Source organism: Sceloporus occidentalis, unplaced genomic scaffold (assembly GCF_023333645.1).
Source record: "Sceloporus occidentalis isolate IW3139 unplaced genomic scaffold, rSceOcc1.0.p SCAF_2, whole genome shotgun sequence".
In the NCBI taxonomy this organism is placed as follows: domain Eukaryota; kingdom Metazoa; phylum Chordata; class Lepidosauria; order Squamata; family Phrynosomatidae; genus Sceloporus; species Sceloporus occidentalis.
In genome coordinates, this window is record NW_028316982.1 from 184,209,379 (window position 1) to 184,232,741 (window position 23,363).

Here is a 23,363-nt window from a genome sequence, read left to right on the forward strand (position 1 = left end):
GAGAGAAAAGGCATGAAAAAGAGAGTGGATCTTTGTTTTGTTCCAGTTGTCATTACCTTTTAGGTAAGAAGAATACAATAAAATGTAAACTGCTAAATAATAGTCACAAAGTTCTCTGCTCAAGAGAAAGGGTAATTTGACAGGGGAGCTGAAGGTGTAGCCCCCCGACATTGTTGGACTGCAACACTGATCAGATCACCTGGTGTAGCCAATAGTGAGGAGTTCCAGCCCAACATCTGGATGTATGATTTTACCATCCCTGGTTTAGTCAGACCATAGTAGGATATTTTATTTAGCGACAAACTTGAAAGCCATATCATTTATATAATCTGAGTCAGGTAATAATAATAATACATGTACTGCATAGTAATCCAGGTTACTGAATTAGTGTTCAGACTATACACATACATATACCGTTCTAAAATTAGTTATTGTGTGTCTTTGAACAGCTGAAATAATTATGCAATATATTGGTGCCTATTGCCTTTGTACCACTTCTGCTGTGTTAAAGTGCCCCGTTATCTTAAGCACCTACTGTATTTGTAGCCACCCCTGCAGAATATATTTGTCACCTATGTCTTACAGAGTATTGCCCTGCACGCTGAAGGATTCAGGTGGTTGTAGTCCAAAACAACTTTTCCAAGCACTGGACATGTAGAGCTAAATTTCATGCAGCAAAGCAGAAGAAGCAGTTGGCCTAAGTGATTAAAGAGTAGCACATTCATACTTCACTTTCCCAATGATTCAATATTTCTGCCTAAATTTATGTAATACAGTAGGCCCCCACAGTATCCACAGGTTCAATATTTGCAGATTTGAGCAACAACAGACTGAAATGAAGAAACATTTAATTGTTTTTAATGCAATGGCCAGGCTGAGAAGCAGTCCCAGGGCAATAGTGGAGGCTGCTACAGCAAGACCTGGGCAAGCTAATACCTCCTTCCCCCAAGGAAGTCAATCCCACCACAAAGCTACAGTCTGAACTTAAACTTCTTCCTCACTCTCTTTCCTATCTTTACACCACAAGGCTGCTGCCAAATTTAAACCCTATCTCTTTATATTTCCCACCCTCTCACAAAGAAGCCTCTGCCAGAATTTAAACTCCTGCCTCACTCTGTATCCCACCTTCCCACTGAGATGGATCAGTGGCAAAAGGGTATAAAATCTAGCAGAGGCTATGTGATGGGAAGGTTGAGAAGGCAGGAAACAGAATCAGGAAAGGGTTTGAATTGTGGCAGAACCTTCACGGGAAACAGTGCAGGAAGAATGCCTTCCTGGTGCTTGGTAATTTTAAATGTTAAATACTGACTTGAGGATCCATGATTTTTTGTATCTGAAGGGGAATGCAGTTTCTGGAACCAAATCTCTGCAGATACTGAGGGCTCACTGTATTTCCTCACTCAGACATCTAAGTGACAATTCAAGAATAGCATGGAGCTCTCCACAAAACCAGCCATAACAATTATTTCACCATGTAATTCAAGGTATGTTATTCTGCTGTAGCTCTGAGATATACTTACTCAGGCAGTAATGTATATAAATTGAAACAACCCACTAATAAAGTAAAAAGCAAGTTATTACCTTTGTTGCAGAAGTCTGCATAATCTTCTAGTTCATAGCCACTTTCTGGGCTAGAATAACCTTCACTGTCATCATCAAATAGTTTGCCATCACAATCAGGATCTAGAAAGCTCAGGTTTGTGTAGAATGAAGTAGTCAGAAAGTCTGAGAGTTTGCCCAACTTCACTCTGAGGAAGAGTAAAAGAGAAATAGATTTCAGAATTTTATAGGCATGTTTATTAATCTTTTAAATAAATAGAAATAAATGTAGTGTTTACCCTAAAAGATAGGAAAACATTTTTAGATGGCAGATGCAAGATGGCAAGTAGTGTTTTTGACTGTTAAGAGATCATTCATAAGTAATTTTCATTTTAACATATGCTCTCTTTCTTGTCAGTTACTCAGGGTCTTCTGAGTGGCTAAGTAGAGACAAAACAAAATCTGAGGAAGATCATAAGCCATCTAGTACACTACTGGCTTATCATGGGCAACTGTGGTTCTGTAGATATTGTTGTACTGCTGTTCTCTTACTATGATGGACAATGCTGGATACAAATACTGGAGACTGCAGTCCAAAAATATCTAGAGAGCTATAATTGCCTGCTTCTGTCCTACACTGATTGGAAGCACCTCTCTATGGCTTTTCACAGCATTACCTGTAGACTCCTAGGACTCAACTTTTTGCTACTTTCTCTTCGAATAAAATGCAATTAAAAATACATCACTATAATGTTGTATTTAAAAATATAATTAATACACACTTTTGCAAATATAAAATGCACATATTTCAGTAATATTTTACTGTTTAATTTTTTTTTAAAAGATCACTTACGAAACAGGAAAGTCTTGAGACCTTGTGCCAAAACCAGAGAAAGAGGAACAGTCTCACTCATCAACTAGTACTAACCTGGCCCCTCCAAAGTATCCATCCCCAAGTTTTCTCACAGTAGCAAGAATTGCTGGATCAATATCAGAGCCATCATCAACTAAAAAAAGAAGTAAAAATGCATCTTAATAAAAAGGATTCTTCATCAAGATGTTTAAAAAGCATAAGGTATCACATATGGCACTGCAGGTTAAAAAATATACCTGTGCGTGTGTTGCATGTTTCCAACTTATGGCAACTCTAAGGCAAACCTATCATGGGGTTTTCTTGGCAAGATTTGTTCAGAGGTGGTTTGCCATTGCCTTCCCCTTAGGCTGAGAGCATGTGACTTGCCCAAGATTCACCCAATGGGTTTTATGGCCAAGCAGAGAATTAAACATACGTATCCCCAAATAAGTCAGCTATACTTGAAATATATCATTGACTAAAATAATTGCCCTGTTTTACCTGGTTTAATTGCTTGGAAACTCCACCAGACACTTCCCTAAAGTGGATTCTGTGTACATCACATGGGCTGTATTTTAAGTCAGGCCACCCAAACATACTCCAAAAAAAAAAAAAATGGTACTAATCCACAGTTGCCTCTGATGAAGTTAATGGGTTGCCACATCAAGGACTTATAAAAACTGGATTTTGCAGATGCGACATAGCCTGCATGTAAATTAGAACTTCCCATATACCCCTTAAATTTGTTACCAATCCATCCAGCTGTTTTTGATTAAACTAGTGGGATAACCTGTCAGGAGCTCTCCTAAAGTGAATGTGGTGTATGCCACATAGGTCCAAAACACATTACAGAAATAATCAAGTTTGAAACCTCTTTAACAGCCCTGGCTCAGTGCTAGGGAATCCTGGGAATTGTAGTTTGTTGTGGCACCAGCGCTCTCTGACAGAGAAGGCTAAGTGTCTCACAAAACTACACTTCCCAGAATCCCCTAACACTGAGCCAGGGCAGTTAAAGCAGTCTCAATCTCTATTATTTCTGCAGTATGTTTTGGACTTAAAAATACACAGATGATTCAGCCACAAGTTCCATGAATAGGAGCACACAGTGGCCAAAGTAACTTTCAGCTTGAGAAAAGTAAAGTTCATTTCAAAAAGTTATCAAAAACCTGTTTCTTTGCTCTCTGATGTCTGAATTCAGCAAGGCACATAGCATAAAATAGGAGAAGCAGTTCTTGCATATCAAATGAATTTAAAGAAGGAGGGTCAATTCTTTGGTAGAAGGCAATGTGTTACTGACCAAGCATCGTGTTGGTGATCGGGAAAGTGAGGGTTGGTCTTCCTGTCATCCTCCAGCAGGAAGTGAGATAAGCCAACTCAGTTCGCAGCATCTCCACAATCATGCGATTGTCTAATGCCAGGTAGAAGTGATGCTGATCTGTAAACTGGAAGGCAGTAAATTAAAAGGTAACCATTACAAGATTTCATTCTCAGTAATGACTTTTGCACATTGACTTTAAACATATCATCTAAACTAGGGGTGGGTAAAGCATGGCCCGTGAGCCACATACATTCCCTGGACACTACTTGGATATGAAGGGCCTACAGTACTAGAAGAAAATAGCAAGGCCTTGGAATGATTATTAATAAAAGTTAAAGAAGAAAAGTGCAAAACTGGAGTTATGACTGAATATTAAGAAAACAAAAATAATGAACACAGAATATATACATAATTTTAAAACAAGTGACGATGACACTGAAACTTAAAATTCCATCCCTTGGTTCAGTCATTAATAAAAATAGAGACCATAGTTAAGTAATATGAAAGAGACTAAAATTTGGAAAGGCAGCTATGGGGAGCCTAGACAAGATCGTCAAGTGTAAAGGTATATAACTAAATGCCAAAGTCAGGAACACCCATGCTATAGTAGTAGTACCAATTTCTGTGTATGGGCCTGAAAGCTGAACAGCAGAGAAAGCTGAGAGAGAGAGAGAAAAACTGAAATGTGGTGATGAAGGAAAGTTTATGGATACTACAGGCTGCCAAAAAGACAACTAAATGGGTCTGATCTATCAGTATTCCTGTTTTACTTCCATGTACTTCCATGAACAGTGAAAACAAAGTGCAGATTTATTCAACCTACATTAGGTCAAAAAATGATATAGGAGACAAAGGCAATTAGAAAAGAGGGCAGTTTTCCTCTTGGTTTTACACACTCACCTGAGGAGTAAAAGTAAATGTTTGATTTCTTATTACATATAATTTGGATGTTCCTAGGACACCAATATGTCTGTAGGGTCTACCACTCAATTTCAGGCTCTTGTTATGTCCTAGGAGAACAAAACAGCACACTGTTTTCAATATTCACTCATCTCCAAAAATAGGGGGGAAATGCTCACTATTGTTATTTTATTTCTGTTACTGCCTCCTTCCTTTATCTAATTGTAATCAATAAATCTATAAACTGTATTATCAGTGGTGTCAGTGTGAACCTTAAATCTAAAGTAAGTAAAACATAAATGGATCAGGCCCTCTAGAACATTTTACAGCTTATTTCTTTATTTCAGAACAAACTACTCCTCTACCATAGTATATGTTAGCAACTCTTCACCACTCTCAGTTGTCAATTAACCATTACCTGTTCATGCAATTTCATGATGAACTAATAAGGCAGTGCTATATTTTCACATATAGGTTTATCTGGGTAGCACAACATGAGACTCCAGAATGCCAGGGTTTGAATCTCTGCTTTGCTATGAAAACAGTAACACCCTCTCAGCCTCAAAGGAAGGCAATGACACACCTTCTTGGAACAAATCTTGCAAACAAGATCCTGTGATAGGATCATCTTGGGATCACTATAATAAACTTGAAGGTATACAACAGCAGCAACACACTTCAGCTGTGTTTACTTTAGTGCTTTCTTTTGATATTACTTAGGTAGGGAAAAAAGCACAGAAATTAAAACTCAAGGCTTTTGGGTAGATGCTCAATTATCTGCTTGATCGCCAAATTACAGTTGAGAAAAACGTATGTATACAAACAATTAAATGCTAGTTTCCCCTTCAGATCTTTGTTCAATGTGCACAGAATGAAGGAGCTAGAACTAGAAGGACAACCTCTTCATATGAGTAAACCATGAAGGAGAATTAAGCTAATGATGCTGAGTTCCCAACATGGTGCAAAAGAGACACATTCTTCACCACAAGGAATGGAAAGAACATGGAATTCTATTTGTATTTTGGAGCCCTGGGGAAATTTGGACTATGCCATTTATAATCTCCATGATTTCCATTCAAAGCATGACTGGAATTGAAATTTCCATAATACAAACAAAAGAGAGAGGTGAAGGGAAACACTGGAAAAGCAAGTAAGATGTTGCAGTGCCTACCAAGCTTGGCATAGAGGTTGCTTAGAATCCGTGCTGGCTGCACTCTAATAGGATTAATATCAGCAATGCTCTGGACATTGATTCCATGATGTTTCAGAAGTTTCTTAATTTCATTTGTCTCTGCTAGAACATTTACTACAAGAACAATGAAAAGAGCAAAAGTTAATTTGAACAGAATTTCTCTTTGGGAATACATATACACTAACAACAACAACTTATTATAATCAGATTCATCTTCATCTTGTGATTACACATCTGACTGTCTAATGCAAGCAACTTATATTTAAAATTTACATTTCTGGACATTTTGTAATGGAAAAATGGAAAAGTAGAATTGGCAATGAAAATGGTCAGGGCAGGAGAATTTCCTATTTGACCAAAGCATACAGTCTTTGGGACTATTTACATGGGACAGGACAAATATAAAATTCTGTATAATATGGAAAAAGTGAACAGGGAGATTGTTTTTCTTCCTCTTTCCTAATACTAGAAATGGAAGTCTTTCTCCACAGTGTATTATGGACTTTGTGTATGATGGAGTGGTGGTCAGTAAATCAGCCAGCTTTATTTAATAGGAAATAGATTTTTTTTGGGATAAGTCATCCGTAGCTACCAGTCATTATGCTATGGACAGAAACAGAGTCAGCATGCCCCAAAATGCCATTTACGGAGGAATGATGGGAGTTGTAGCTCTTCACCTCTGGCTCAAACTCACCACCTTGTTACGCACCGGCGCTGACCAGTTTTGGCCAGTGGTTATAGCTTTGCTCTAAAGCAGCAGAGTTACAGAGAATAGGCTGAAGATGGCAAAAGGCCAGTGTGTGGTAGAGCATTTAAAAACGATGCAAGACTTGTTTGTGCAGGCTGAGCTAAGAGGAGTTGAAATAAGCAGAGAACAGCAGTGCTATATTCTAATTGAATCTTTAGACCCTTCTTGGGGGAACATTACCAACAGTTTGCAAAACTTACCGGAAGCAGAGTTGACTAGAGACTTAATTGTGGCCAGAATTCTGGAAGAAAACCAGAGGAGACAGTCTGAGAAAAATGACGCAGCAACTTCTAAGACTGTGCCAAGTGAGCAAGCCAAGCCTGATGTGCGTGGGCTGGACCAGGCAGCTTCTTTGAGGGAGCAACGGAGATGTTTTTACTGCAAAAAGATTGGACATCTGCAGAAGCACTGTAATCTTTTGGCTGCTGATAGAAGCAAGCAAGAGAGCAGATGGCAACCACGGCACTACCAGAGGCAGAAGCAGTCCAAGCCGCCATTTTTGAAGGACAATAGAAATAATAATAAGGGGTTTGCGACCATGGTAAAAGAAAAACGAAATGCAAACTCCAAATGGCTTGTAGATTCAGGAGCTTCGTCCTCCATGTGTAATAACATTAACTTAATTAGTGAAAGAAAGCCAGCCAATGTAAATGCTGTAGTTTTGGCTGATGGGAATGAGCTTAGTACTGTAAATCAAATGGGAACAGTTTACATTCCAGGGCTAAAAGAAAACTTTAATGATGTTTTGCATGTAAAAGAATTAGAAAACAACTTGTTATCAGTGAGCAGATTAACAGACAGAGACTACATAGTCACATTTGAAAAGAACTTGTGTAAAATAACCTTGAATGGGGAACTGCGTGGCATAGGCTTGAAAAGGGATAAGCTTTATTTCTTAGAAGAAAATGTTGATAATTACAAAGTTGAGAATGCTAACAATATTGACAATGTTCCATTGCACAAAGACTGCATACATGAGCTCCATAGAAAATTTGGCCATGCAAGTTTTAAATGTTTAAAGAATTTAATAAGCATGTGTCCAGATTTAAAAGTGGCAGAATGTAAAAATCATTTAGACTGTACTGTTTGTAATCAAGTCAAGGTCAGAGCTTTTCCAGTTGCTAAGAGATCTAAAAGAATTGCTCAAAGACCATTTCAGTTTGTACATGCTGATGTAGCCCAAGCAAATTGTTTATCATTAGGAGGAAGCAAGTATTTTCTAGTAATTGTGGACAGATTTTCAAGGTATGCTTTTGTAAGAATATTGAAAAATAAGTCTGATGCTGGGCAAAGTTTGAAAGCATGGGTAAGAATGGTAGAAAGACAATTTGATAGCAGAGTTGGGACTATTGTTACAGATAGAGGTGGCAAATTTTTAAACAACCAGCTGTATAATTGGTTTCAGAAGGTGGGGATAAGACATGAAACCACAAATCCTGCTTGTCCAAGTGAGGATGGTTTAGCAGAAAGGAAAATCCAAGACATTAAAAGGATTTCTGCTTGTTTGATGGCAGATGCAGGAGTAGGTGACAGCTTCTGGGGTGAAGCAACTCTGACTGCCATACATATAAGCAACAGGTTGTATCATTCAGAGATTGAAGACATTCCCTACAGGGTATTGTATGGGAGAGTGCCAAATTTTAAATATTTAAGAGTTTTTGGACAATATGCACATGTGTACATACCTGCTTGTTTTAGGAGAAAAGGAGAACCAAAAAGTAAAAGGCTAATGTTTTTAGGATATTCAGGGAACAGCTACAAATTTCATTTGGGAGGAAGAGAAGTACAGTACTCCAGGTCTGCAAATTTTGAGAGACATGCTGGCTGGGACAAGCTGCATGCCAACAAAGAAGTGTTCTTGAGGTTAGGTAGCTCAAGTGAGCAGGAAGCACAGACTGAACCAACTTCAGGAAACGGAGGGGTTTCAGTCAAGCCAGAAGCCTCTACTAGCAGCAGTGGTAGTACCTCTGATGAGGAGACACAAACAAGACCAGTAACCACTAGAATGACAGAAGACAAAAGGTTTAGCAGAAGGACAACAACTTCTAGTGCAGACAGTGATGAGGAAAGAGGCAGAACGACAGAATTCATACCCAGGCGTAGTCACAGAGTTAGAAAGTCACCAGATAGGTTTGTTGTGACACAGGCAAGAGCTTGTACAGTAGTAGAAGAGCCTGAGAGTTTTGAAGAGTTAGAAACCTTTTCTAGGGAAGAACAAGAAAGATGGTGTGAAGCAATGGATAGTGAATTTAGTTGCTTGGTGAACAAAAATGTTTTTGAAGTTGTGGATAGACCCAGAGATAAGAAAGTAATTGGTTGTAAATGGGTATATAAGAGAAAAGAAATGCCTGATGGAAGCATTAAGTACAAAGCAAGATTGGTAGCTAAGGGTTTTGCACAACAGCAGTATGAGAATTTTGATAAGACTTATTCTCCAACAGCAAAGCCAGAAAGTTTGAGAATGGTGTTAGCTGTAGCAGCAAAGAGGAATTTAGTTGTTGAACATTTTGATTTTGAAACAGCTTATTTAAATGCAAATTTGGATGAAGAAATTTTTATGGAACAGCCACAAGGTTTTGAAGAGAATGGAAGTCAGAAAGTTTATAGATTGAAGAAGGCATTATATGGTTTAAAACAGAGTGCCAGAGCATGGAATTTGTGCATTAATGACGAGTTGGTTAAGCTAGGATACAAGAGAAGCGTTGCAGATGCTTGTGTGTATACAAAAGGAGACATAGTGCTAGTGATTTATGTGGATGACTTGTGCGTGGCAGCAAAGTCTAAACAGGACATTGAAACAGTTAAGAGAGAATTGTCAGAAAAGTTTGTTTTGAAAGATCTAGGTTTGTTGAAATCCTATTTAGGCATTAATGTTAAGTGGACACAAGAAGGACATTGTTTGTTAAGCCAGAGAAAGAAGATAGAGAACTTGATAGAAAAGTGTGGACTACAGAATGCTAAGATAGTTAGAGCTCCAATGACAACTGGTTTCGTTTCTGAGCCAACAACCAGAGATTTTGAGGACAAGACATTTTTCAGGAGCATAATAGGATCTCTACAATTCATTTCTTGCCACACTAGACCAGACATTTCGTATGCTGTTAACGTTTTATCTAGAAGACTTTGTGATCCTAAGGTTGAGGATTGGACAGCTGTGAAACACTTGTTAAGATATTTGAAAGGGACTATAGACAAAAAGTTAAGCATCAGAAGCAGTAATGCAGATTTAGATTGTTTTGTGGACAGTTCATTTGCGTCAGAATTAGGAGACAAGAAATCAGTTACAGGAGTGATAATCAAGTATAGTGAAAGTCCAATAGTATGGAGAAGCAGAAAACAGACTAACGTAGCATTAAGCACATCTGAAGCAGAATTTGCAGCTTTGAACGAAATTGTGAACGAGGTACAATGGCTTGAACAATTGTTAAATGACTTAAACGAAAATTTCAGAGTACCTGTTGAAATTCAAGAAGACTCGCAATAATGCATAGCGATGGCTGAAACAGAAAGTTTGAAGAACAGAACCAAATATGTGGGTGTAAGGTACCAAAATGTAAGAGACATGGTTCAAAAAGGAGAAATAGAGTTGAGATACATAGAAACACAAAATAACATAGCAGATTTGTTTACTAAAGCATTAACAGTAGAAAAACATGAAAGATTGACACAAATGGTTGGAATGACATTGTAAGTCACATACAATATTTTATTTCGGAGGGGATTGTTAAGGAAAAAGCAACATGGGATATACAGTAAATGAAATAAAACATGTATGTGAGAGTCAGGGTGACTCAGCAGAAGCAATTAAGAGCCACACAGGTGTATAGGGTGATGTAATTGACAAGTCCTGAATGCCAAGGACAGAAATGCAAAGTGGATAATTGAACACACCTGAGAATTGCTAAGTGGTCAAGGCTGAGATGATGAAATCATCAATTCTGGGTAGAAACAAGAGAACCAATGAGAGTGGATGTACACGCCCACTGGGTGGAAACTGACAAGAGTGGGTGGTATGATCCAAGGACTATAATAATGGCTATGAATCCCAATGTATTTTGTGGGTAGTAGTGGATAGTAGTGAGGAGTTGTATTGGATAGTTTTGGAGCTGTATATAGTAGAATAAAGTAGATCTTTTATATAAGACTACTGAGTTGTCTGGTGTCTTGAGTGAAGATACAAGAGCCAGCTGGATCCTGAAGAAGTGGGAAGACTTCTGTGGAAGCAAGAGTGAGAAGGCTTGGAGAATTTGTCAGGGTCTTCAGCCTATTCTCTGTAACTCTGCTGCTTTAGAGCAAAGCTTTAACCACTGGCCAAAACTGGTCAGCGCCGGTGCGTAACAAGGTGGTGAGTTCGAGCCTGAGGTGAAGAGCTACAACTCCCATCATCCCTGACACTACAGAGGAAAAGATCTATTGCATTCATGACCTGCTTGTAGGGTTTCTTTTAGATACCTTATTGACCATTGTAGGAGACAGCCTGCTGAGTAAAGATAGGCCTTTGGTCTAATCCATCAGGGCTCTGCTTATGTTCTTACTAATCTATTCACCTCACACAACACCCTAAATCTTACACAGCAGTTGGGAGTTAGAGAAGCAAACCCTTCTCTTTTCTTTCCAAATACATATTACTATAGCAACCACACATACAATGCAGCTAAAGCCACTCAAGACTGAGTGCCCTTGACACCAATGCAACGTATCAGTTGCAACTAATGTCTACCTGGAATAGCACTGGGGCTTCTCTCTTTCCTTCATCTCAGCAGGTGCAATGCCAATGCAGGCATGTCACTCAAAAATACTGTAGATGCTTTTTTTAGCTCTAAACAAGTTGCAAGATTCTGATACAGACACTTTTGAATAAGAATTCCCCAACAGGCCTTGTAGATATAGTAGACCCTGTGAATGTATCAGAAACCAGTTGCATTCAGTGCTAGGCTACTCGAAATTGTAAAACAATTGGCATTATTCCACTAGCAGTGTCAGACAGTTACACAGCTGGGACGGAGTCACTGCCTCTTACTCCAAGTCCTTTTGACCAGAGGATACTGCTGTACCTAGCAGACTCATCAGATTCAGAGAATGTTCTTTGATTTGTAATTATTAAAGAGGCAAAAATGCATAACAATAGCCACTAACCTTGAACAACTACATCAGGCTTAAAAGCAGTTGAAAACCTTCTGTTTAAGGGATCAATTTCACCAGTTGCCAGGAATCCCTGAGAAAGGGGGAAGTAGGAGAAGAGAAAGAAAAATAAAGACAGATTTTATTGGCTACAATCTCACCTCCTGAGTAGCATGTAGAGGGAAATTTGTTTGCACTTAGGAAACAATTTAGGTGGAATTGCTCCTATATAGATCAAGAAGATCCCTTCCACAAAGCAATGGAATTTTCAACATTACAAGTTAGGATAATGGCAAAGAAACAGGTGAAAAGATGGTCACCAATGTGTAAAGGGCAGAATTACCTCTGCTAAGAGGGCACTCAAAATGTATAATGACTGGCCCCACAGATGAGGAAGCTTTCCAGCTGGGACACGGTCCACTGTGTGAGGATTTTCATACTCTTCATTGACCTAGGTGAGATAAAGAATAACATCTGGACAAAAAACCATCTGCATTACTGAATGAGAAAGCCAGCATGGTGTAGTAGTTTGAGTGTTAGAGAGACTCTGGGACATCAGAGTTCAAATCCATGCTCAGCCATGGAATTCCCATGGCTAGTTTCAAGCAGAACAGACTAAGAGAATCAGCTGGTGAACAGTAAGTAAACACATAGGTAAAGCACATTGATTTAATGGGCCTCCCCTACTTGAAACTAAAAATTGTATTTAGGTTGGGGTGTCTATATTTTATATGAAATGAACCTTATCATCCTACTACTAAAAGTAATTTTCTTCCCAGATTGGATTCATTTCTGGTATGAGAGAGGAAATATTCACTTCTGGAAGAAACCGCACTGAAGCAAGAGTGAACACGGGAAGGACGCATTCATTTTGTTTACTCAGTTTAATGTAAAAAGGCATTCACTCTGTAAGTATGTCACTTTAATCAACACAGCTCCTTCCCAAATTTTCTTTGACCAATCAGGTAACTATGGCATGTGAGGAGATATCCAATAAGAGGCAATGTATATATGTGCTGTACTCTATGAATTATCTATGAAATAATCTCCAGCTCCAATTGTTCTTTTTAATAGTCCAACACATGTATTAGGCAATATTATTGTTAAAGCCAATATCCAAAAACAATCCCATATATAAATCATACACAATAAATAACAAAAATGTAAAAATACTCTTGCTACATATTTGGCCCACAACACATTACGACAGGCCTTTCAGGCATGTTTTACTTTACTGTCATACCTTATCTGGTGGAACAGCATACAGTTCTGGCATAAGAAGAATTCCATTCTTTTTTCTAATAAGTATACCCTCCAAGGCCTCTCTGTATTCTTGCACCTGGAGAAATACAAAACAAGGGCTTAACATCAATGTTTGCGTCCAATTGCAACAGGAGAAAAAGATCTATTAAAGGTATAAATAGTAATAGAATGTGAATCCTAGAAAATTCTGACAGTTGTAGTCCAAAAAGGTAACTTTACTAAGCTCTGACTACATGAGATCACAGACTGACATAGTCAAATTATTATTTATCCTACGTATGAGCAGCTCTCCAAAATCATGAACAGATTTTTTTTGTCTCTCATTTTAGTATACAAATTCCTTTAAGGCTACAATCCTGTACCCATTTACCTGAGAATATGCCTCAGTGGAATAAATGGAACAAGCAGATAAGAATGAAAGGCTGTAATTTTAAATAGAGATTGAAAGGAATGCCCCAGTTGGCAACACAAGATAGGGAAACCATCCACCACATACTACAGCTTAGTTGATGTGTGGTTAATAGTCACAATCTTCCTAAAAGCCTCACTTATATTATTTCCCTTATATTTCAGCCTTATTTATATTATTTCCCTTACCTGAATTCTGTCTCCGTTGAACACACCATCAATTAGGAAATAGGTCCAGAATACAGGCCACTCACATTCTATGTTCTCAAACAATTTGAGTTCAGCAGGATCATAGTGCAATCTATTTGGATCCTAGAAATACAAGTGTTCATTGTATGTTTTATTATTACTATTTCTCCGCATTGTACAAAGCATTCTATTGTGCAGGATATTATTACTGTTCTAAAATATTGCCCTTCCTGCTGATTCTTGAGGCAGTCTAGTATAAACAGTATAAACCATAATTTTGTCATGCATAGCACCAAGATTTTAAGGAATTACATAAATTCCAACATCTGAAATAAGTCTAGAAATCTAAACAGAATAATGTCCTTAGGGCACTTATATTTTTTTGTATATTTTTAATTAATATGTCCATTTTTAAAAGTGGTTCTAAGAGAGTCCAATAAGAGTTAGAACTGTCATGAGACAGAAGATTTTAAAAAGCAAGATGGTCTGTTCAGTTGTGGTATCAGTATTCTGAACTGAAATAAAGACAGGTTTGTGTGGAACCCCTGTGGAGAACAGAAAAAACAGCCCTAGTTAAAGGTGCTGGGCTATTTTTTTCTTTAAATTTGGATTTTGTATTCTATTAAAACACTTCACAGTGACTTTGAATTTGACATCCTGACTTCATTCCATTTACATTTAATTCAATCAATTAATTGTAATTAAATGTTTTTATGATGTGAAATATTAGTGTCTGGTATTTAATATGAGTCAGTTTAACGGTGAGTTCACTGTGGGAAAACTATAAATAAAATTAAACAATAACATTTTAAATAGTTTCAGAAACATGACCTCTCTTGGTGTTTTATAGCCATCTCGAAGAAAACGACAGCAGCCATACCGTCCCTGAAAAGATGAACAACATTTTCAGATACAATCTTTCCTTCTTAATTACACAGAAAAAACTCCATATTCTTCTTTAATAACAGAATAACCCAAGATGGCCCATAAAATTAAACCCCAAATTAAAAAGTCTTACTTGAAGTTTGGTAATAATTTCATTTTTTGTTGCATTAACAATATTCATATCTTCTACGGCAAAGGCTGGATAGGAGATAATGGACAAGAGTCCAGCATCAATCTCTTTTGATGTAGATGCCCTTGGCAACATGGAGTATAAAATAGACTGAAAAGAACATGTATGAACACCCATGAGAAAAAAGACAGATCAAAGATAAAATAAAAATTAATCTTATTCCAAGATATTTCATCAGATATAGAAAGAATGTCTTGCTCAAAACCGAAACACAAGTATTAACTACTTTACAATAAATTAACTTACATGAAAAGAGTAGTGTATTTACTATTCACAGATGTCTACATTATTCATTACTTTAATCTATCTTGGTATCTACTGGGGTTTGGTTTTGGGAGCCCCTGTGGATACCAAAATCTGTAGATACAGTACTCAAGTCCCGTTAAATACAATAGCATAGGAAAATGGTGCTCCTTATATAAAATGGTAAAATTAAGTTTTGCTTTATTTATCTAATTTGTCTATTTTTAAACCAAGGATGCTTGAAATATTTTCAAGCCATGGATGCTTGAATCCATGGATAAAAATATCTGTGGAAATGGAGGGCTGACTGTACTATCATCAATGCCTAACATATCTGTTAACAGAACTTGGTTATCTACCATAGCTACTGAAAACTATGAGCACTGCTAGGATTTTCCCACTGTTAGATATGAAGTGTTTGTATCACTGATCTTTGCTTCCTGTCATCAAAAATAGCATCTGCTTGGATCTAATCTAGACCTGGGTGATAGATTAGAAGCTAAACTTGATATATGTAGAACTGGAAGACCTAAAGTTATGAAATATTAATACCTGCATGAACTGGTAACCTCAAGGCTGAACTTTTGCAATGTGCTCTACATTTGGCTACTGTTGTACCAGGTTCGGAAACCTACATTAGTTCAAAACACTACAGTCAAATTAATTACTGGTTCATTTGGAAGTGATAGTATCACACCAATATTAAAATCACTTCACTGGCTGCCAGTTAGTTTCCAGTGTTGGTTATTACCTTAAAAGCCCTACATGGTTTGGGTCCAGGTTACCTATGGGATTGCCTCCTCCAGTACAATCTGTCCCATACACTCAGATCCTCTGGGAGACATTTACTTCAACTAGCCAGAACTAGACTGGCAACTGTCACCCAGAGGACTTTTTCATCTGCTGCCCCTAAACTATGGAATGACCTCCTGGGGGAGATCAACTGCTAAATATACTTCCACTATGCCTACCTAGTTCATTTTAAACTATGAATTTTAAATTATGCTGGATGATTTTAATGTGTCCTGTGCTCATGTGTTTTAATAGTAGTTTTTTGTGGGTTTTTCGGGTTATGTGGCCATGTTCTAAAAGAATTTATTCCTGACGTTTCGCCAGCATCTGTGGCTGGCATCTCTGAAGATGCCAGCCACAGCTGCTGGCGAAACATCAGGAATAAACTCTTCTAGAACATGGCCTCATAGCCCAAAAAAACCCACAAAAAACTATGGATGCCGACCATGAAAGCCTTCGACTTCACATGTTTTAACAGTATTTTAATGATTTTATGTGTTTTAATCTATGCTGTACCTGCCTTCAGCCTTGAAGACAGGTGGGTAAGAAATACAATTTATTATTGTAGTAGTAATATATAAAGATAAAGATAGACAGTCTATTCAGAAACGGCAGCTCTCCCAAACCTAGTATCTTTCAGACTGTTGGACTACATATGTTTTCAGGCTAGGGATGATGGTAGTTGTAGTCCAACAAACCTCTGAAAGCCACCAGGTTGGAGATTTAAATTCTTTAAGAACTGTGTATGATTTCTTGTAGTGTTTTGTGATTTCCTACCAAAACAATTTGAGATTTACCTGACAATGCTCTACTTCATCTGGAAGGACATGAATCACTGACTTATGTCCTCCTGCAGCTCCAAAAAGGTCCAATTCATCAATCGCTTCCAAAGCAGCCTTCAGAAACAAACATGCAAGTAGAGCCAACTTGTCATGTATCACATAAAACAATAACCATATACTACTACAGGGCATAAAGGCTTTCCCACTCTTTATCTCACTTTTTCTTGCAATCATCCTAAGAGACAAGTTTCTGTTTTTCCCTTTACAGGAGACTGACAGTTGTTCTTAATAACCTATCCTAAGGAAATTCAACCAGAAGCAGGTTAGACATGTTTTATATCTTGCCATCCTAGTCCACTGAGTCCTCTACATCAGAGACATTTTAGTGACAACGTAACAGATATTCACAGTTTTCAATTCAACCTATTCTACCATTGTCACTTTTCAGTTTCATCTAATACTTCTTGTTCTTGTATATTTCTAGTAAGACATGAATCTTTTTTTTAACAACAACAAAAAGAACAGAAAGAGGAAGGAGAGAAAAGCAAGTGAGCTAGCTAGTTCTGCTCTAGCAAGTTAGTTCTGCTAAGTCCATGGAATATTTAATGCCTTAATAACATTAAGTACTTTCACTTGTTCCTTCAGTTAAAATATATTCCACTTCCAGAATTCTATCCAACATAAAGACATATGCAGTCAGCAATAAAGAAGGAACTTTGGTACCAATTTCCAACTGGTATAATTGTACTGATACGATGGTGCATTTAAATGGGGTGTATTAGTATCTTATCCCAAGGTACAAGTTTGTGAGTTTGCATGTTTTTCACTCTCATATCCTAGCACCCATTTATCACCACAATATTAGGCTGTGTATGCTTAAAATACACATAGGCACGTGTGTATTTATAGTCAGCCTTGAACTTTCATGGGTTTCATGTCTGTGAATCTGATTGTTTTCAAGCTTGTAGTCACTGCTTAATTAGTATACACAGCAGCTATCTGCCCTCCTTCCACAACAGTTAGTTCATACCATACATGCTGGCCTTGTTCTCCTGTTTCCTATGGCTTGGTGACATTAATAATGGGAGTGACAGAAGGAGCCTCTCCCAGGGGCCACTGGCTCTGCCTTCCTCCCTTCTGCTCTTCATGATGTTGCTATTCCTCCACTCGCTTCATGGGACTCTGTTAAGCCTAAACTTCCAAGGCTTTGCAAGCGGCAAGAAAAAGAAGAGGAAGACCTACTACCACCCGTCAGAAGATCTAGATCTGGGAGACCTTGCAGGGTCAGTCCAGCAGTGGCAGCTTGTCCTCATCCTCTTCCTCCAGATCTCTCTACCTGCCAACAGCCCTGGCCCTACTTTTTGCCGCACCATGATGTTGCCACTTCACTCTGAGGCCACTTCTGCAGGACCTCTGGCACTTTCACTAGTCTCCAGTCCTTCCCTTCTGTACTCCTAAATGGCATCTAGACAGTGGAAAGGCTGGTGCCATGGCTGGTGCAAAATTCCCCTTCAGTGTTGTGGTTCTAAGAGGCAGAGATGGGAATGCTTGGAAACGAGGGAGGTGACAAGAGGTCTGGTGGTGTCGTGGTACCAAAGTGGCATGACTGTTGGTAAGAAAGGAGATGGAGAGGAGAATGAGGTGCCATCAGCCCAACCCTACCACAGTTGCTGTGAAAATCTCCTTCATTGTCACTGTTGCCCTTCTCCTAGAAAATGATAACGCTGAAGATTTTTGCAGCAGCAGCTGGGAATTGTAATCTGTAGCAAGCATGTTTTGGGATATTCATAGTTTACGCTTTCACAAGGGTCCTGCACCTCCAGTCCCTGCAAATGTGGAGGGCTGATTGTATATAAGAAAAAAAAGTACTGGGCAAAATGTTTATTAGTATCTTGTATACTTTATTGTTGAGAAAACAATCCAGATAATCTTGAAATCCATAATAAACCTAACTTTTACTGCAAAAGAGTGATCTGGAATCAACAGTGTGCATATTGAGTTCAATGGAATTTACTCCTTGGTATATGTGAATATAGGATAACAGCCTAAGTATCACAGAAACTTATACTTTTTTAGTAGAAGTACAGGGGTGCAACAAAGCAACCAAGAACATTACAAAACTATTAATCTATGTATAGACATAGTTTTTGGTGGGTTTTTCGGGCTATGAGGCCATGTTCTAAAAGAGTTTCTTCCTGACATTTTGTCATCTGAAGATGCCAGCCACAGCTGCTGGCAAAACATCAGGAAGAAACTCTTCTAGAACATGGCCTCATAGCCCGAAAAACCCACCAAAAACTAAGGATACCGTCCGTGAAAACCTTCGACTTCACATATGTATAGACACAAAACAAAAAAATCCTCACTTTGGCCATTCCTATAGAGCTTGCATTCAGTTCAGGGATACCCTGATTAGTCTTATCACCACGTTCCCACATGCCATAATCCTGAAACAAAAGAGAAAAGCAGAAATATTTTTAAGAAGAGATATCTTTATGTTTGAATCAGTAACAGGGACATGTCCATGCACTATTACAAACAGAAAAGAAAAGCTATGCAAGCAATACCTAACTTGGTTTGAAAATTAGAATTCTGTGCCTTAATCTGAAGACATTTCTTGGCTTCTTAAACTAAAATGCATAACCCTGGAGCCCTCCTTCCTCATGCTTTCATTTTCCTGCTTGACACATCATGAATCAATAAATCCAGGGTCAATTAACTATAGTTCTTTTAAATTTGAGCCAGTTATCAGGAGCAGAAGAATCCAGAATCTTAAACCAGTTTAAAATTGCTTAAGATCTCGACTTCTTGTGCTCCAGGTCCCTGTAGTTTCCTGGTTCGGAAATAACAGGAAATTGTTAATTAACCCAAGAAGCTGAATCATGATATGCTGAGTAGGGAAGGAGCAGCACAAGAAAGGAGTGTGCAAAGGCTTATGAAGCTTGTCTTAATAAGGCAATGTATATACTGTACTTCTCAAACAGGCTCGTGTATACTGATAGCAAAAGTACTGCCATTTGCAGCAATATCTTTTCCAACAAGTACCTTCATTCTGAAAAAAAAGTTTTAATTAATATCAATTTCAAATTATTTACCATTTCTTGGCTTGTTGAACTCCCAGGCTTTAAGAGGTTTACTTCCCCTTTTATCACATTTTATTAATGTACGTATTGTTTTATTTAAGTAAATTGTGCTGGAAGTTCCACTGAAGCATAAATCTAAACAAAGCACTAAACTAAATTACATTTTCTTTGACAAATTGGGAAATGATGAGTACTGTTATCTTCATTTTGATCATTTTTCATCACCGCCAGGATAAATAGCGAGCAATTTTAAAACCTTTTTCAGTATGGTAAAAATCACAGCACAGATTACTGTCAAGGATAGTTAGTGTCTTCAACTATTTATATAACAAAAAATAAATAAAACGCAAGAGACAAATTGTATTGTATGCCCTCAAGTTGTTTCCAACTTATGGAGATCCTATCACAGGGTTTTCTTGGCAAGGTTTGTTCAGATGGGGTTTGCCTTGGCCAACCTGTGAGAATGAGAGAATGTGACTTGCCCAAAGTCACCCAGTGGGTTTCCATAGTTGTGCAAGGATTCAAATCCTGGCCTCCAGAATTCTAGTCAACATTCAAATTTACTAGATACTAGACAATAGTTTCTAGGAAGTGGTTGTAGATTCACAATGTGGGTAATAAAGTTTATGGATATAAATTACATATACTTACAGCAACTTTGTACGCTGCCTCTATGTAAAACACAAGATTCTGTATAAAGGCAACTTCATCAAGGGTGAAAATAATGCGCAATCCTAATTTAAAAAAGAAGGACCATCATTAGACTGCAGTATATCAGCTGTAGTTACAATAATAAAAGATTAATTTAAACAGGTCTACATTCCTGGTTTAGCCATGTAAAGTGAAATAAGGAAACATTTGCAAAGAGTTTCTATTACCCTCCCCCCAAAAATATTGTATCTAAAAAAGTACTGATTATCGCGTGTGTGTGTGTGTGTGTGTGTGTGTGTGTGTGTGTGTTTATATATGTATACACCCACACATACTTGACACTAAGGCTGGAATTCTGCTGGTGTCCAGTGACAACATGTCTACAAAGGCCAAGCACTAACAGCAGAAATGGAAAAGCTAGGAGCCTAGTAACAGCGAAGGAAGTAAGGTATCAGAGACACAGACTGCATGGAGCAGGCAAATTTTATTCGCCTTCTCTCACAACTGATATGTAACCTTGTGACCATTGAAAAAAGGCAATTGGTATCCTAGGATGTATCCGCCCTGCAGAAATAATCCGTTTTTACACCACTTTAACTGCCATGGCTCAATGTTATGGAATTCTGGGATTTGTAGCTCTGCTCTGGTGCCACAACCAACTACAATTCCCAGAGTTCCATTGCACTAAGCCTTGGTAGTTAAAATAATGTCAAAACTGATTATTTCAATGGCTCCAATGTGTACCAATAGGATTCCATCCCAAAACCGCACCTGCAATGAGTGCCTTTTCAAACTCATGTAACACAATTCCAAAGCATATCATCTATTATGATTATTTGAGGCAAATTCTCTATTTCTCCATGCCTTTTCACCAACATGTATGCATTGCTAAACAAAAAGCAAAGAAAGAAGATTCCAGCATCAATATATGTTTTACACTGGGAACAGTGCAAATAAAATGTGTGTTCATTTCTTAGACAGGAAATGGTGTTTTGCCGGTAATTCTTTTCTTTTAACTTCCGGCCCTGAGGGATATAGCTGTATTTCCCCAGACCCTCTCCTTTACCCCCCACCCCTGTGTTTGGTCAAAGGCCAGATAAGCATGTAACTAAGGCTATAAATATACTTAGGCAGTATAGAGGGTTTTTTAAAGGGCAGATAATCAAGTGCTGAAATGACTTTCTGCTATGTGAGTAGTCAGTCAATCATCTGTTGGACGAGTGAAAGAAGTAATTGTTTGAACTACAACTCCCAGAAATCCCCCAACTAGCATGGTCAGTATAGCAGCTTGCCTGCTCACAATCAGATTGCTGTTGTGTCTTAAAGTCATTTTTATCTTATGGCAACCCTAAGGCAATCCTTTCACAGGGTTTGTTTGAGTTTTTTGGCAAAATATGTTCAGAGGGGCTTTACCTTTGCTTTCATCTGAGGCTGAGGGAGTGCCACCCAATGGGTTTCCATGGCTGAGCAGGGATTTCAACCCTTATCTCAGAGTCATAGTCCAACAATGAAACCACTACACCATGCTGGCTCCTATAGTGCTGACAATGGTTATATTTGCAATCATAATATTTTATATTTTGCTGATTATAACAATGTTGAACTCTTCCTTGAAAGAACTACTGTGTGTTTCAAAACAGCTTACCTGATGCTGTCATCTCAGCCAGGAAGAGAAGGTAAAGGGAAGTTGCATCTACTTGTAGATGCCCCCATTCATCATCACCAACTACTGTCCCACAAGTAGCCGTGTTATACTTGGCATGCAGGCAGTCCTTGGTACTTTGTGTGTGCTTGAACTTTTCCACCTTATCTACCTAAGAAAAACGTGCAAGATTTTGAAAGTGATTCCAGAAGCCTGGACATTTTGAAGAACACAATATTGTTTAAGTGTCCAGTTTGGGATACAATTAAATTTCATGGTTCCGAATTTAGCAAAACGATTGAAGTGAACAATGTTTTTACTTTTACAATGAAAAAGCAATTTTGACTGAGCAAGGGTTCTTCAAGTTAACATATTAATCAAATCTTTATACTAGTCTACATCTTGAATTCATTTAAAAGACAGATAGGAACGGACAAACAGAGTCACTCAATCAAGAGCAAAATGTGGCCCTGGGGCTGCATATGTTCCCCCAAGACCCTTCGCAGCCCTTGACCCCTCCAGATCAATCCTTTTCTTGCCAAAAGAACAAGGGAGTCCTTGTCTTTCTTGAAAGCAAGTCACCTTTTAGATATTTTGCCACACCTTCTGAACTTTTTTAACAGAAAAATACAAAATTTTCAAAACCAGATGTGACTCTCCAGCCATATCCAGGATATGTTTTTTTTTTTTTTTTTTTTTTGGGGGGGGGGGGCGATATTGGGCAGCCTCATGAACAAAAAATTGCCTCCTGGACATTTTAACTGCCCTGGCTCAATGGTATCGAATCCTGAGAATTGTAGTTTGTTATGACACCACAACACTCTGACAGAGAAGCTTAAATGTCGCTCAAAACTACATTTTCCACAATTCCATGGCACATCAGTAAATCCATGTAAAACTGGATTATTTCTGCAGTGTGGATGCAGCCTACCTCACACAAGATCCTCAGGCATTCTTGGGAAACCTTATAATACACTGCAGAAATATTGCAGTCAATATCCAGGGCTAGAAGAGCTATGTGGAGCTCTCATTAACCACATAGGAGTCTATGGCCTGTTACAGACTGCCAAAATAAAGCTGCTTCAGGTCTCTTTGGAGGTATGCTATTTAAATGATGCATGGGTCCTAAGAGTCCGGAGGTCGCGCCAAAGCCACACTCCATTCCTAAGAACTTAGATTGTAAGTTAATGTTAGATTGTAAGCCTGAGGGCAGGGAACCGTCTGACTAAAAGATTGTATGTACAGCGCTGTGTAAATTTACAGCGCTTTATAAATAAAGGTTAATAATAATAATAATAATAATAATAATAAGGCCTTCTCTGCTGTGAGACACCAGCTATGAAACCTACTACCCTTAGAAGCTTATCAGTGCCAACACTGCTGTCATTCCAGTGTCAAGTAAAAACATGGTTGTTTACTAAAACCTCTAGGGCCTAACTAGTTTTATAAAAATTAACACACATGTTGTTGTTGTCAATCCACTTATTAAATTGTTGAATATGTTTTTAGACTTTTAAAATCTTGTTATTGTTTACCTATTTTAAGTTAGCCAAGTTGATTTTAT

The 23,363-nt window shown here is 38.1% G+C and overlaps 1 protein-coding gene across 3 annotated transcripts in view; it reads right to left on the reverse strand.

Moving 5' to 3' along the window:
* PHKA2 (phosphorylase kinase regulatory subunit alpha 2) overlaps positions 1 to 23,363 on the reverse strand; it is a 74,088-nt gene that overhangs the window by 38,719 nt on the left and 12,006 nt on the right. For all 3 annotated transcript variants that reach the window (XM_089511701.1, XM_089511700.1, XM_089511699.1), the window contains exons 5-19: positions 21,803 to 21,971; positions 20,158 to 20,240; positions 18,790 to 18,870; positions 16,439 to 16,537; positions 14,550 to 14,696; positions 14,363 to 14,416; positions 13,532 to 13,654; positions 12,915 to 13,010; positions 12,015 to 12,122; positions 11,687 to 11,765; positions 5,782 to 5,916; positions 4,611 to 4,720; positions 3,690 to 3,834; positions 2,468 to 2,546; positions 1,582 to 1,748 (exon numbers count right to left, since the gene is read on the reverse strand). In XM_089511701.1, the coding sequence (XP_089367827.1) occupies positions 1,582 to 1,748; positions 2,468 to 2,546; positions 3,690 to 3,834; positions 4,611 to 4,720; positions 5,782 to 5,916; positions 11,687 to 11,765; positions 12,015 to 12,122; positions 12,915 to 13,010; positions 13,532 to 13,654; positions 14,363 to 14,416; positions 14,550 to 14,696; positions 16,439 to 16,537; positions 18,790 to 18,870; positions 20,158 to 20,240; positions 21,803 to 21,971 (1,675 nt within the window). The remainder of the gene's footprint in view (positions 1 to 1,581; positions 1,749 to 2,467; positions 2,547 to 3,689; positions 3,835 to 4,610; positions 4,721 to 5,781; positions 5,917 to 11,686; positions 11,766 to 12,014; positions 12,123 to 12,914; positions 13,011 to 13,531; positions 13,655 to 14,362; positions 14,417 to 14,549; positions 14,697 to 16,438; positions 16,538 to 18,789; positions 18,871 to 20,157; positions 20,241 to 21,802; positions 21,972 to 23,363) is intronic.